Source organism: Zalophus californianus, chromosome 1, assembly GCF_009762305.2.
Source record: "Zalophus californianus isolate mZalCal1 chromosome 1, mZalCal1.pri.v2, whole genome shotgun sequence".
Taxonomy (NCBI): Eukaryota; Metazoa; Chordata; class Mammalia; order Carnivora; family Otariidae; genus Zalophus; species Zalophus californianus.
In genome coordinates this window covers 96,338,080-96,353,288 of record NC_045595.1, presented here as the reverse complement: position 1 = coordinate 96,353,288, position 15,209 = coordinate 96,338,080, and the positions used below count along the sequence as shown (strand labels likewise).

At 47.8% G+C, this 15,209-nt stretch overlaps 1 protein-coding gene across 6 annotated transcripts in view; it reads right to left on the bottom strand.

Annotated features, from left to right (window-relative positions):
* Window positions 1–15,209, bottom strand: part of CLSTN2 (calsyntenin 2) — a 647,841-nt gene that overhangs the window by 161,125 nt on the left and 471,507 nt on the right. For all 6 annotated transcript variants that reach the window (XM_027584719.2, XM_027584723.2, XM_027584720.2 and 3 more), the window contains 2 exons: window positions 6,032–6,227; window positions 5,190–5,398 (listed from right to left, as the gene is read on the bottom strand). In XM_027584719.2, coding sequence (XP_027440520.2) covers window positions 5,190–5,398; window positions 6,032–6,227 — 405 coding nt within the window. The remainder of the gene's footprint in view (window positions 1–5,189; window positions 5,399–6,031; window positions 6,228–15,209) is intronic.

The window sequence follows — 15,209 nt, the reverse complement described above, 5'->3', positions numbered from 1 at the left end:
CTACAAAGCTGCCCAAGACTTAGGAGCATTTATTAGGAGCACTTATTCACTGTCTGCTCCAGACTGTTTCTAAAACTGTAATCGCAGCCACCGATTTGAAGTAAAATTTCATTTAACAAAGCCAGTCAAAAAATCTCCAAATGAAAATGGGTTTGATGTACTTTTGGCCTCATGCCTGGTGTTCAGAATCACTCTTGCTTCCCTCCCTTCCCCGCCACGAGCTCGGGTCTCAGCTCAGGCCCCCTCCCAGGGCTGGAGCAGCTCAGTGCTGGGTTGGGGACATTCCCTGTGGGTTCTGTTAGCAAACTAGTGTGTGGTTATAGTCCTCACAGGGGAGGAATTCTTGCAGGTTGAAGGGCTGCAATAGAACCCCGTGAAGTAGGTTTCAGCAACATCAAATTGAATTTTGAACAAAAAGTTTTAACTTTCCCTTTCTTTAAAGTTAAATGGCTTTCAAAAGATCCGCCATTCGAAAGAGGAAGGCTCAGGGCTTACCAGCCATGTGACATCAAGCAGACCAAGCACTACTGACCGGGGTAGAAAAATAAACACACAGGCCGCAATCCCTGGCCCTGTGTGTGGCAGTGGCGCACCCTCGCAAGTCCTAGTGAAACTGTCCCAGAAACGAATGTGCTTTCTCTGCCACCACCTGCTTCATGCATGTGACAATGGGTTTTGCAGCTTGGAATTTGAAGCCTTGGGTCAAATATACCTGTCTAACGTTGTGACCGATTATTGTGCCGGGCAGAGTCCTATTCGGACAAGCACACATTTAAAAATGTTTGGAAGCTCAAAACGCCACCCGTTTGCTTCTGTTACAACTGCATTATTTTCCCCACTTTTGAAAGATTTCTCCTAGTAGTGTCTCCTTAGGAGACCTGAGGCCACGGTCAGCCCCGGTGAGTAGGGACTCCTGGGCCTATTTCTCTGGTCCAGATGAACCTGTGGAAGCTAGCTCTCAAAGAACAATCAGTACCTACCTTGCATATTAGTGAGGGTATTTTATTTTATTATTTTATTTTTTTAAAGGTTTTATTTATTTATTTTGGCAGAGAAAGAGAGAGAGCGCAAGCAGGGCGAGCAGCAGAGGGAGAGGGAGAAGCAGGGAGCTTGACGTGGGGCTCGGTCCTGATCATGACCTGAACTGAAGGCAGATGCTTAGCTGACTGAGCCACCCAGGTGCCCCACTAGTGAGGGTATTTTAAAACTGAGGCAGCGTAGAAGGACAATGAGACCGGCATGCTGACTGACCTGCACTCTCCTTCCAATGGGATTTAAATTGGAATAACCCCTTTGGAAAGTTATATAGGCTAGTCACTTTGCAATTGCTCATGCCTTTTGGGCACGCAATTCCACATCTAAGAAACCGATTCCGGGAGAATGACAAAAATTGCAGATACAGGTGCAAATATATTCGTCTAAGCATTATTTCTTACAGCGAAAAATAATAAACTGGATGTCTGCTAGTATGGGAAGAGCTAAGCAAAGGAGTCTCTGCATCAGATGGGATGATTTTAGCACCAAAAGTGGTAATTCTGAAGTATTCTTAAGGGTGGAAAAAAATCCATATAATTGAATATTAAGGGAAAAAGGGAGGATAGAGAAAAACAAGGAAAGTGTGGCCTTACTTTTGTTAAAAAACTTCACAGAAAAAGTAGTGGTGGACTGTCAATAATGGCTATCTTTGGTGGGATTACAGGTGATTTATTTCCTTCTTCCCACTTTTCTACGCTTTCCAAATTTCCTACAAAGGGCATGCGTTACTTTTCTATTCCGATGGAAAGGAAATGTTTTCATTTACTTTAAGCAGACTCTAGGGTGCACTTTGCCCAGAGGCGACAGAGTCCCATGACTCACCAGGGCAGCCTGCTGCCAAAGAGAAGCTGCCTGGGGACCACACAGTTGCTCCCTTTGGTCATCCCCGATGGGGCCGAGGGCTTGGTTTGTGTGCCTTGTGTGCCAGTGAGAGCCTTGCTGGCAGAGTGCCCGACCTCTCGCACAGGCACGGTACTTAGCGTGGTATTTCATCCCCATTTTACTGACGAGGATCTGAGGCAAGGGTTAAGTAACTTGTCAAAGATCTCTCCCTTTCCCTCTCTCTCTCTCTCTCTCACACACACACACACACACACACACACACACACACAAATAACGGATGCAGGATTCAGATGCAAGTTTGTAGTTTTGAAATTAAAAACCAGAGCCATGCATTCCCGTCAAACATCATGAGGAGTTCGGGGACAATATCACTGGTGGAAAGGCATAGGGGCCAACACTCAGGGGATCTGGGCTCTAGTCCCAACTCTGCCACCAGGGTGACAGGTGCTGTTAGGCAAGTTCTTTATACTTTAGGACTCAGTTTTTTCCATGCATTCAATGAGAATAAGGATCTAGGCCCTATTGATCTCATAGAGACCAGCCAAGTACCAGGAGATGGGGGCCGGAAAGCCATCTGAAGTGAATCCAGAACTTCCTGAGAAGGAATGGATGTCACCAACTCAGTTACCTGCTCCTAATTTCAGCCTGGAAATCCATGGGGAGTGAATAACCTTCATGTCCCAATCACTCAGGTAAATATCTGATGATCGCGGCACCATGAATGGAGTGTTGTCTCTCTGCCTGGTACCCTGTGAACATCATCCCCGGGCACCGCTTCCCTGAGACCTCACAACCCCACAAGGAGGCAGGGGCGTTTCCTGACATGATTTCACAGGGGAGGAATTTAAGCAGAGGGAAGCTGATGACCTCTGATAGGAAGAGGTTGAGTTTTGGTTTAAGATAGGTCAGGTGGAATCCACGTAATGTCTTCTATCCTCTCTCCTGACCTGCTTCGTGTCTTTCCCCCCCAAACAAAGAACCTGGCAGGTTGGAGGGGCCTGCAGCCACCTCCCTGCAGTCATGGGGCTTCATTGAGGGAACCCCAAACTCAGCAGTACTTTCTCTGATGTGCAGGCAAAGAACTTCTTCAAGGAGCCCAGAAGGTCGCTGGAAGAAGTGATGGATCAGGGCCAACTGGGAAGCTCATTAGAATGCGAGCAGCCGTTTCTGTGTCTGCCCCCAGGTCCTGCCTTCATTACTTGGAGAACTGCTTTTGTAAACCTCACTGTCGGGGGGCCCACACTCCCTGGGAGTGCCCACTCTCCTCTTCATCTTATATTGCAAACCAGTGTTGGAGGCAGAGGCTTGGCAAAGGACCATTACTCACTTTTAATGAGACAGCTAGGGAAATAAATTGGCATATGTTAGCAAAATGGCTCATCAAGGTGAGTAATTATCTTCATGACTGGGGCAGTTTACTCTCAGATGAAAGGATTTGCATCTCATCTCTCACTGGGCCGTGACTCTCCGGAAGTAAGGGAGGAGGTCAAAAGGAGCTTGACCACTCATCACAGAGATCAGCACTTGTCTCCTCTTGCTCTTCACCAACGATTCATCACTCCCCAAATTCCACAGCTTTTGTGGATGGGGGCCACACAGTTGATCACAGGGGAACAGAAAAGACAAACCAGTTGTTTTGTGTTTTAAGGAGTGGTGTGTGCACGTGTGTGCGAGTGTGTGTGTGTGCGTGTGTGTGTGTGTGTGTGTATTTGATGTGTGTGAGACATGTGTCTGGGTGGTGGGGACAAGCTGGCCACATAACAGGGCCTGTAGGAAAAGCTATCAGGAAGCAGTTTTGATAGGTTCTACTAATTGAAACTACCTACCTCTTCGTCCGGAACCAATCTTTAAAGTCCAGTATTTTCTCCTGTATGCTCCTGCACACTCATGCACTGATCCTGTGTTCCACACAGTGAGCACCTAGCAATGTCCAGGTTTGCAATCGCCGGTTTCCACATTTTATCATTTTACAAGGAAACTGTCTTATTACTATTTTGTCTGTTTTATGAATGTTGCTTTCATCATCCAAGGCAGATCATAAACCACGGGAGGCCAGGGATGAGGGTGTCTCCTTGGCTTCCATCCCGAGAACCTGCCGCAGTTCTCAGGATGCAGAAGACCGGTTCACAGGATAAGTTTCTCCTGGGTCTTGACATCAAGGAGCACCGGAAGCGCTGATGACGTGCAAACAGGTGACTGATGGTCTACTTCTCTCTAGGTGTTGGCTACCCGGAGGCCCCAAGCGAATACTCTGCCTCACCCTGGCTCATGGCAGGCTTTATGCATCACCCTCACCCTCAATGCCACCTAACTTTCTGTTTGTTATTTTGACTTTCTTCCCACTGTATGGTAAGCTCCATGTGGGCAGGCCCATGTCTGTTTTGAGTTCCACTCTGCCTCCATTCCCAGTTCCCAGCACCATGCCAGGACTCAGGCCATATTTACAGAGTAGATGAACTTCAGGTTTTGCAACTTTTGCATCTTTGCGCCAGTACTATACGATCCTATTTGAAGCAAAGCGGGGGTGCCTTATTTCACTCATGCTATTCAATAATATACTTGGCAAGTCATTATCATTTGATTAACATGGAGTTATTGAAAACTGCATTTAAAGTGGGCTGAGTCGACTGGGCCTCTGGCTGGACTGTTTACACTATAAGTTTTTTTTATTAATGGTGATGGGGAAATACACAAGTGGCTTTATAGGACTGTTTTCAGTTCAGGAAGTTCAGTTTGGGATTGGGGGGTATGGTGGGAGGCTTCATTCATTCCTCATTCTCACTACGGTACAAATTCCCAAAGGACATTGGCAAGCCCATTAAGATTCCTAAATGAATCTAAGCTCAGAAGGTGTTTCCAAAAATCTCCACTTTCTCTTTTAGCATTTTTTTTAGCATTTTTTTTTTTTTGTCTGAGAGCAGGAAGCAGATGACTGGGCTTAGGGGTGGTGTCACAATTGGTGATATAGGAAAGGGATTCAGATATGGCCGAGTTGATGGCATGGCAATTGGAAAATTCTACCAGAAAACCTGTCTTCAGTATCCAGATGTGTGGCATTACAAGTTCTACAGATAGTATGCACTGAGTAGGTTTTTGAGGTGTTTTGGGGGGATTTCAGACCTGGCTGTGCTGCTAGTAATACGAGGCCATCCCCTCTAGTGCGGGACTGAGTTCCGGGTTACAGAGCCCAGGTCACGGATGGCGAGGGAGTCATCACCTGCCACGGACGTTCAGAGCCCCCCTCTGGCCTTCTGAGAGGGGGTGGTGGAGGTGTTTCCCCGCCCCCACTGGGGGCCTCTCAGGACACTCACCATTTTTGTCAATGGCAAAGGGCACGTCCGTTGTGATGATTTCATAGTTGCAAATCTGGCTGTACTGGGGGGAGCAGTCCTCGTCGACGGCCTCCACCTGCAGGATGCTGTCGTAGATCTTCCCCTCTGTCACGACTGCCCTGTAGGCTGGCTCTTTGAAGGTGGGAGCAAACTCATTGACGTCCTTCACCTGGATGTGGACCACGGCCCTGGGACCACACACGGGAAGGAAGAAATGGCGGTAAAAGGAGGGTGACGCTGTCCTCCCACACCTCCCATGGGCACTGACTCCGGTCCCGGCACCACGATTGCACAGAAACCACAGCTAGTCGGGATGGCTGTTGTCTAAGCGCTCCGTCCATCCTCCCACCAGAGAGCCCGCCACCTGTCCCTTCCCTGGTCCTGGGATGAACCCGCCCCTGCTCTGGCCTTCCCTGCCACCCAGCTTTGGGCACCGATTCCCTGGAGATCACCTCCCCTTTCCCTTATTCACTCCTCCTCTGTTCATTCACTCTTCCTTTCAGTAAGAATTTAACCACTCTGACTGCGTGTGAGGCTCAGAGCCAAACTCCATAAGGGAGAGAGTTCCAACCCAAACTAAAAAGTGCTGGGACAGAGACAAGCGTGTGGCATGGCAGAAACCCAGAGAAAGGTCCCAGCCAGGTCTGCAGGGATGGGCCGGCTCAGGGAAGGCTTTTCGGAGGAAGTGACACCTGAGTGCAGGGAAGTGGCAGGCAGCTGAGCAGGCTGGAGCACCGTGGTGTGACCACCGGGTATACACACCTGAGGAGCAGTGTGGGCAGGGGTGGGAGGGGTGCAGGGAGCCCTGCCGGGCCACTCACTTGTGCGACTTCTTCCAGGCCGTCTCCCGGGGCCCCACGCCACAGTCGTAGGCCTGGATGATGAACGTGTACTCCTTCTGCAGCTCGCAGTCGATGGGGCTCTTGGCACGCAGCCGGCCCTCTCCTGACGTCTTGTTGAGCACCACGGCCTCGAAGGGCAGCTCCTGGCCGTGGATCTTGAAGGCACAAATTTCCCCTGCAGAAGGATGGAAGACAGTGAATGGGGGTCCTGAGAATTGCCAGACTGAAGACTGAGTTTCTCTTGGACCAGATTTGCAAACCCAAAACCTCCAGGCCATTTCCTCCACACAAAGAATTGTCAAACTAGAAGAAGAGGCCTCCGGAGACCCAGCCCAACATGCTCATTTCAAGGATGGTAAAATTGAAGTCTTTCACACATAGAAATGTCACCCATCCAGTATTTCCAGCAGGGAAAAATGGGGAGTCATGGTGCTGGGGCAGCGGGGGGGTGGGGGTGGGTGGGGGGGCGGCTGGCTGATTGTCCTAGTTTGCTGCTTTTCCTAGCAGCTTTCCCGCTTGCCCTCTGCCCAGTGTGAGAAGAAGGATTTTTGCCCACAGCCTAAAGATAAATGACTGCAGAGGAAAAAGGAAAAGGCCAAAGCTTTCACAGTGTTTTGCCCTCTGAACCAGCAGCGAGAGCATTGCTGGGGAACTTATTAAGAATACAGACCCCCAGGGCCCACCAGTCCTCCTGAATCACAATCTGCATTGTTTTTTTTTTTAACCAGGCCCCTGGTGAGGTGATTTGTTTGCTCACTAAATGTGAGCAGCACTGCTCTAATTTGTCCTCCTGGCTTAAACGCCCCCACGTTGCTGCAGCCAGCTCCCCCGCCCTCTCTCCACCCACCCCTTCCCTGTGGGGAGAGGGGCACCACTCAGCTGCAATTTTCTCTCCTAACAGTGGGGGTGAGTCTATGCGAGTTCCAGAATCCCCGTAGAGCCTGAAAAGCTAACTTCTTAAAGAGCTGAACATGTTGTGAAATTAATGCACTTCTCCCCCTCAGCTGGGTTAATGTGTATTATAACTATTTCTCTGCACTAAAATTATAACACCGTGAAAACATTTTCTTTTTCTCGATTGATGGATATTTATTTCTTGAACTCTGACTGCAAGGAAGCTCTGTAGCAAGCGCCTTGGGAATGACTGAAAACTTGAGACACGTTCTCTTCCTGTCTTGTTGGGGTGACCATGTCACCCACTGATGGTGCGGGCGGTGGGGTGTGTGTGGAGCATCACGTGCCACAGGCAGCAAAGAGCTCAGCTCTAGGCTACTGGGGGGTAAAAGACAGACTTGGAGGCCAGAGGCCCGGAGTCAAATCCTGGGTTTGCCACGTACTTGCTGTTGTGGTCAAATTAGATTGACCTTGGGTCTCAGTTGTGTCACCTATAAAATGGCCCAGGACATGGTGTAGGGGGAGGGTGTCTACCCTGTGATGCCCCAACCCTGGTCTGACATTGTTCCCACCACACTGCTGGGACCAGAGTGAGGGGCCTAGTGTGCACAATTCAAGGGGGTCCTCACTCTGAGGGCAACCAGGTGTCTTCTTGCCTCTAGTCCAGGCGTGGCCAGCTGTTTCAAAGAGGAACAGTCTCCTGACAAAGTGGGGAGAAGGGGTAACATGATTGCACCCCTGCTCCGCACCAGGCACCGAACTCCGTATCTCCACCCAGGTGACCTTATTCAATCTTCATTGCAAACCTGCAGGCAGGGGTGTTATCCCAATTTGTAAAATTATAAAGAAAAAGGAGGAGGAGGAGGTAGAGGAGGAAGGGGGGGAAGAGAATCTGAATCAGAGAGGTTATCACCTGCTCCAGGTCACAGAGCTGAAGTCGGTGGAAGCCCCAGGTATGGCTAACTCCTGAACTGTGCCCCTTCTACTCCATGGCAACAGCACCCTCTGTAAGCAGCCCCATAACCTCAAGGGGGCTGCACTGGGATCGCTTCCAGTAGCATTCTGTATTCCCATTCAAGTCCCACTCTGGAGAGAAATCCCCCACTTTACATACAGGAAGCATGCCCTGATCTCTTACTAACAGTGTTTTCTGAGATGGTCAATCAATACCCATCTTACCTCTAGGCTCTTATTTTTTATTATTTCATCGATCCTCAATTTCATTATGGGCACTCCATTTTCACTACAGCTCCTTCTGGCCATTTCTCAGATGTAGGGGCAGAATAATGGACAAGACAGGCAGGTTGCAGACCAGGCCTAACAAGAGGGATGGATCCCATTCCGCCACTGTTGCTCAGGATCAGTGGTGTCGCGGTCCTGCTCTCCGACAAGGCTAGCTCTGCAGCCCCTCGGGGCGGAACAGCAGGTTTGGTCTGGTTCTCCTGTTTAATTTCTGCTCTGAGTTGGCTGGGGCTGAATGAATGAACTTCTGAAGTACCTGCCTCGTAATTCTATTCCCAAGATCAATGGCAATATGGCAATATTATCAACCAATGTGCCCAACCTGGTTCTGGGGCAGTCTCTGGAGTGCCCAACCACCACATGATTAGAGGACCAATCAGGCCATTTTTCTTTGAAGAGTCGAGTTAAACCGAAAATAAATGAGGGTAATTTTCTGTTGGAAATATTTGATCACCACTAAAGTGGTTCTCAAGACTCAGAAATCCTTAACAAGAAGGAAGGAGAGGACGGAGGAAAAGGAGACACAGGGGAGGGAGAGACACAGGAAGCCTCAGGGCCACACGTTTCATCTAAGTCCAGCTCAGTTCAGTTCAAAAAGACCAGAACTTTCTGAGAGCCAAGTAAGTGCCAGGCACCGTGCTGGGCCCGGAGACACAGAGGAAAGGACTTGGATCCCTTAAGAAGCAAGGACAGCCTATCGTCAAGCACTCATTACTGAGAAGAGACAGCAAGTAAACAAGGGCCACAGGATGCTCACGTAGTCTCACCAGCTTGGACTGAGAGAGGATTTAGCCTCTTGGGAACAAACACGAGAGAACTCAGGCCACCCTCATTTATCCCACCTCTTTATCGGACACTTGTGCTCCAGTTGCAAAAACAGTCATCCATTTTTTTCATTCATTCGTTCACTGCATGGATATTTATTAGGGACCATGTGTCCAGCCCTGGTGCCACACTGAGGAGCAAAACCAGACCTAGTCCCGGCCTATATGCTGCTGGCAGTTCAGTGGGAGGACAGTGAGCGATCTGATCCTCACGGCCCTAAATGAAGAAGGGTGACCATGATGCGTGATTGAAGGAGAGCTCCACGGGGCCGAGGAAGTGCTGACCTGTCGGCCAGGCAGGGAGGTCTACATAAGGATGTGACAGCTGAGCTAACAGATCACAGGAGGAAGAGGAACATGCCCAGGCCAGGAGGGAGGCAAGTGAGCTTCAGGCAGAGGAGCAGATCCCTAGGGCCCTTCGTCCAGGGGATCTGCAGGGCCCGTGGGGCAGAAGCACAGACCATGGGCAGGGCCAGCCTCATGGGCATGTGACCCAAGAGCCACAGAGTGCTCTGTGCTTAAGAGGATCCTGAGCTGGGTTTAAATCTCTGTTGTTACCACCTTGAAATTCTTTTTTTTTTTTTATTAAAGATTTTGTTTATTTATTTGAGAGACAGAGAGACAGAGAACATGAGAGAGAGCGAGCACAAGCAGGGGGGAGAGTCAGAGGGAGGGAGAAGCAGGCTTCCCGTTGAGCAGGGAGCCCAATGCGGGACTCGACCCCAGGACCCCGAGATCATGACCTGAGCTGAAGGCAGATGCTTAACTGACTTGAGCCATGCAGGCGCCCCCCATCATCTTGAAATTCTTAATAATTTTTTGTTTGAACTTGTGTTTCGCACATGAATTCTGATGGGACAATGCAGCGTGTCCGTGAGCAGAAGAGATAGATTTGTTGTTCTTGCTGTTCCGTTTACATATAGTGCTCAGGCTGCCCAGTGAGCACAGGATCCCAGAGTGCTCATGGTGTGTGGGAGGGTCAGTGGACTGAGAGTGAGAAGTTAAGCGTGGGATATCTACGACTGAGGAAGCAGGGAGCTGACCACCCTGAGACGTTCCCTTTCTGTTTGAACCACAATTGTTTTGAATGCAGAAGGAAGGCAGGGGTGTTTTAAGACACATGACCAAGCAAAATAAAAACAGTTGAGTTCCATTTGTGTTTGTGTGGCATTTACACTGCTCTGGTGAAGAATGAAATACATATGCATACACGAGCTATGAAATGTAAATTCTGTAATTTTGGGAGACTCTGCACAGCAGTTAACTGCTCTTATATTTGCATTTAAAACTGGCATTGCATAGTACAAAGATGAATGGTAAAATTCATGCTCATAATTTAACATTTTAATTTGTCTTTACCTAGAATGACATCAAATAGCAAATTAAGAATACCACAAGTTGAGAGAGGATCTGCGGAAGAAAGGTCCCAGAATGGCATGCTGAGGAGGAAGGCACCGAACTGCAGTTCCCAGCATCAGTATATGACTCACTGGGCTGTATCCACCTTTTGTGAGGTCTGCCACTAGAATTTGTTATTATTGATAAAGGACTGCAGTGTGTGTGTGGGGTGTGTGTGTGGGGGGGGGTGATGTGCTTAAAGTAGAAGTTTGTAATGATCACGGTAAGTGGTGGTTTCCATATAAAAATATCACTTCAAAAATCTGGCTCTCTGATACGCTTTCTTGGGTAGGAGAGCAGCACACAGACGGGCATGCATACTGGGCCAGCAATGGGCTCTGCGGGGAGGTGAGGGCAGTAGCACCAGGCTGCCAGGCCTCTGGTTGTGAGCCGCACTGGCCGTGGTCTCAGGAGGCTGAACTCGGTCTCCCCCAGATGCCCCCTTGAAAGGCCAGACCAGAAGAGGGGCTCGTGCAGTATCGGGGTGGGGCATGATGGCTCCCCACCTTGGCACCCCTGTCTATCTCACGATTACCTTCTCTTCCACAGACATGCACCTCCCAACACCCCCCAAACACTGGCATAGCTGTCTCTTAAGTCCTCCCATAAGATTCTGGGGGAAATGAATGAAACTGATGGGTGAATGAAATAGATTTTTAGAATGTACTTGGTGCCTAACTTTGAATACCCTTGAACAATAGGTTGTGTTGATTCCATTTTTCAGATGAGGAAACTGAGTCTCAGATTAAGTGGTTCATCCAAAGTCACTTTGATAGTAGGGAGTGGATCAAGGACGGATTTAGGTCCTCTGATTTGGAATCCAGCACACTCTTTGTTCATTCTTGTTGCTTATCACTGGGTGAGTGTGACAGTGTAGGACGGTGGCTCTCCAAGTGCGATCTGTGGGCCGCTGGGATCCCCAAGACTCCTGCTGTGCGCTCCACAGAGTCAAAATTACCATGCTATTAACATTAAGACATTTCTTGACTTTTTCATTGTGGTGATATTTGCACTGATGGTATAAAAGCAATGGTGAATAAAAGTGCTAGTGCCCGGGTACCTGGGTGGCTCAGTCAGTTAAGTGTCTGCCTTCAGCTCAGGTCATGATCCCAGGATGCTGGGATCGAGCCCCGGGTCGGGCTCCCTGCTTGAGCAGGAGCCTGTTTCTCCCCCTCCTCCCCACTTGTGCTCTCTTTTACTATCTCTGTCTCTGTCTCTGTCTCTCTCTCTCAAATTAATAAATAAATCTTTAAAAAAAAAAAAATGCTGGTGCCCTAGTAGTACATAGCTGCATTCTTTACTACATAGAGTTGGAGTCCAAAAAAAAAAAGTCAATTTCACTTGAGAATGACTTGAATAAGGCAGTAAATAGTATTAATTTAATTAAATCTCTATCCTTGAGTATACATCTTTTTAATATTCTGTGTAACAAAATGGAAAGCATCCGTAAAGCACCTTGCATATCAAAGTATGCTAGTGTGTCTCTAAGGAAAGCTTTTGTGTGAGTTGCATGGGAGTTGGACTAGGACCTTTTTTCACAGAATGCCTTTTTTACCTGAAAGAATGATTGATGGACAAACTACGTTTATTCAAACTGGAGTGTGCAGCAGACTTTTTTGTAAAATAAGCCCATCACTTCAAGGAAAATAACCAGTAGTATTTGTTGCCAATGATAAGATTAGAGCTTTCAGTTTTGGAAAACTCGTGTCTGCCACATTAAGTTTTCACAATTTAATACTTTTGTGATGAGATGGTTAGTGATATTAATGAATAGCGACTATATCCTGTGTCTGCAAAATCTCATCCAGGCCAGTACTGCTTCATAGGTCGGGATTTTGGGGTGGGTGGGCACTGTTTGCCTCCTTGATTTTGCTTGTCACAGCAGCTGGAGGTCGCTAGCGGCCGTTACTGGGCAAGAGTCAAGGGTGCTAAGCATCCTGCTCTGAGCAGGCCAGTCTTAGCCCACCAAGAACGAGTTCACCCAAAATGGCCATAGTGCCCCCTTGAGAAACACTCTAGTCTTCTGGTGGAGCTAGCACCAGGCTAGGTCCATGGCCCCAGACCTGAGGAAAATGATAGATCTATTTCATTACCGTATAATGAAATACGTCAAATTTTGAAAGACCTGCTTGCCAGTGAATCAACATCTTCCAAATGACCCACGTATAGTATTACACAGTCACAGATGGGTAAAAGATTCATTCCAAGTGCGAGACAGACCAGTGGATTTTAATATAACAGTATATGATAAGTTCACTAACGTGATTTCAGATTTCTTATTATAACTAACCTTTAAGAAACTATTACTTATGGAGTTCAGGTATTGTTATCAGAGAAGAATATCTACAGTTATCTGAAAAGATTTTTAAAATACTCCTTCCTTTTCCAACTACATACCTAGATGGGGCCATATTTTTTTCTTCACATGCTTCCTCTAAACAACGTATCTCAACAGACTGAGGAAGAAGCAGATGAGGCTCTAGCTGTCTTCTAGCAAGCTAGACATTGAAGAGACTGTAAAACTGGAAACGATGCCACTCTTCTCACTACTTTATTTTGTTTTGGAAAAATATATATATATGTAAGATTTTATTTATTTATTTGACAGAGAGCGAAGGAGAGAGAGCACCAGTAGGGGGAGTGGTAGGCAGAGGGAGAGAGAGAAGCAGACTCCCCGCTGAGCAGGGAGCCCGATGCGGGGCTCAATCCCAGGACCCTGGGATCATGACCTGAGCTGAAGGCAGATGCTTAACTGACTGAGTCACCCAGGCGCTCTGGAAAATATATACATTTTTGTCAAAGTATGTTATTTATGTTAACAGTAATGAATTTATTATTGTTTTTAAGTGAATTAAAATAAGGATTTGAAAGTTTCTCAGTATTACTTTCTTCTGTAATAAACATCGATAGAAATAACCCACATTGACAAAAGCTCATGTGGGTCCTTAATAATGTTTATGAGTGTAGGGGTCATGGGACCAAAAAGCTTGAGAAGTCTGTTCTTGTAAGTTACAAGCACACTTTCCACCCAGATCATGATTCCATATCCTATTCCTGATGCTTAAAACACAGCCCATCATCTCTCAGAGAACTCCCAACCTCAGAGCAACACAACATGTTTTTTATCTCACAGCTGAAGCCTTTGTAGTGAGCTCACCTACGTAGCTGAATGTTGAGGGGGGGGGCAAGAAACCTCATTTCCAGATCTTCATCCAAACATGGATGGATACAATCTGGCTCTGGAGCCAGAGAGGCTGGACTCGAATCCTACCTCTCTGGTTAACTACCTGTGTGACCTTGGGCAAGTCACTCACCTCTCTGTGCCTGTTTCCTCATCTGTAAAATGGGATGACATCAGTCATAGCCACCTCATTGCAATTTTGGTTGTTGGGAGGATTAAATGAGTTAACACACGTAGAATACTTAATAGTGCCTGCTATGAAGTTAAGTCCTACATAAATGTCAGCTTTTAACCCTGTCATGATATCGAAGAAAAGTCACACACCTCTGGCAAACTCCCTGTTCATGTTTGAGAAGTGAAGACGCTGAACGTGGAGATGATTTCATCAGCAAAAATATTTTGAATCATTCAAAACCTGTCTGCTCCATGACACACCTTGTACCCATCAGCCACGGCTTACATACACTTGGTTTCCTGAACATCACTGGTCAGCGACTATATCCCGTGTCTGCAAAATCTCATCCAGGCCAGTACTGCTTCATAGGTCGGGATTTTGGGGTGGGTGGGCACTGTTTGCCTCCTTGATTTTGCTTGTCACAGCAGCTGGAGGTCGCTAGCGGCCGTTACTGGGCAAGAGTCAAGGGTGCTAAGCATCCTGCTCTGAGCAGGCCAGTCTTAGCCCACCAAGAACCAGTTCACCCAAAATGGCCATAGTGCCCCCTTGAGAAACACTCTAGTCTTCTGGTGGAGCTAGCACCAGGCTAGGTCCATGGCCCCAGACCTGAGGAAAATGATAGATCTTGTAAAGGCTTCTCCTCCAGATTGGCGAGGTGCCTCCACCTGGAGGATGATGCCACCTGCTGTCCGCTGCATGCTGTGTGCTCCAGCACGCGCACGTGGCAGACCGTGACCACTGACAGCGCTGCCAGAGGGCGGGGGGGGGGGGGGGGGGGGGGGGGAGGCTACGATGTGTAAAGTGTACTCTACCCTGCTACCTGGAGCCATCTGCAGTCACTTTAAGTATAATAAAATGGGAAAGGATAAATACTAATCACATCAAGAGGCAATCATGTCCAGAATATCAAGTTAGGGTTGAACTGAGAAATAAATCTATACCTTAAAAGAAAGAGTTGATTATAAGCCCTCTTGCTCCTGATAAAAACTTAAAATGTCCCAAAGGAGAAAGCAAAAGGGAAAGGTTTGATGGATCATTGCTTTTGCTGCTCCCTCATGTGTCTGGTGGCAGGCAGATGACCTTGGTACATCTGGGGTGTACCCAGCTCTCTTGGGGTCTCTCTTGGGGGTCCCGGCTCTCTTCTTAGCTGTGTGACCTTGGCTGGTTCCTAAATTCCTCTTCATTACGACTGAGTATATGACCACGCCGAATCCTGAAAGTGCCACGAGGCTGCACTGACACACGAAATGCACAAGCACTCTGGGAATCGTGAAGGTCTATCTGCTTTTTATTATTGCGATAATAAACCCTGCTTTCAAGCCTGCAAGTAGCTAAATGCATATTGATGACTTATTTTATTTCTATTAGACACCGAACTCAGGCGGAGGGGAGGTGTCACCATTTATAGCTTTCTGTCTACTTAGTATTGAGCAATATAACACA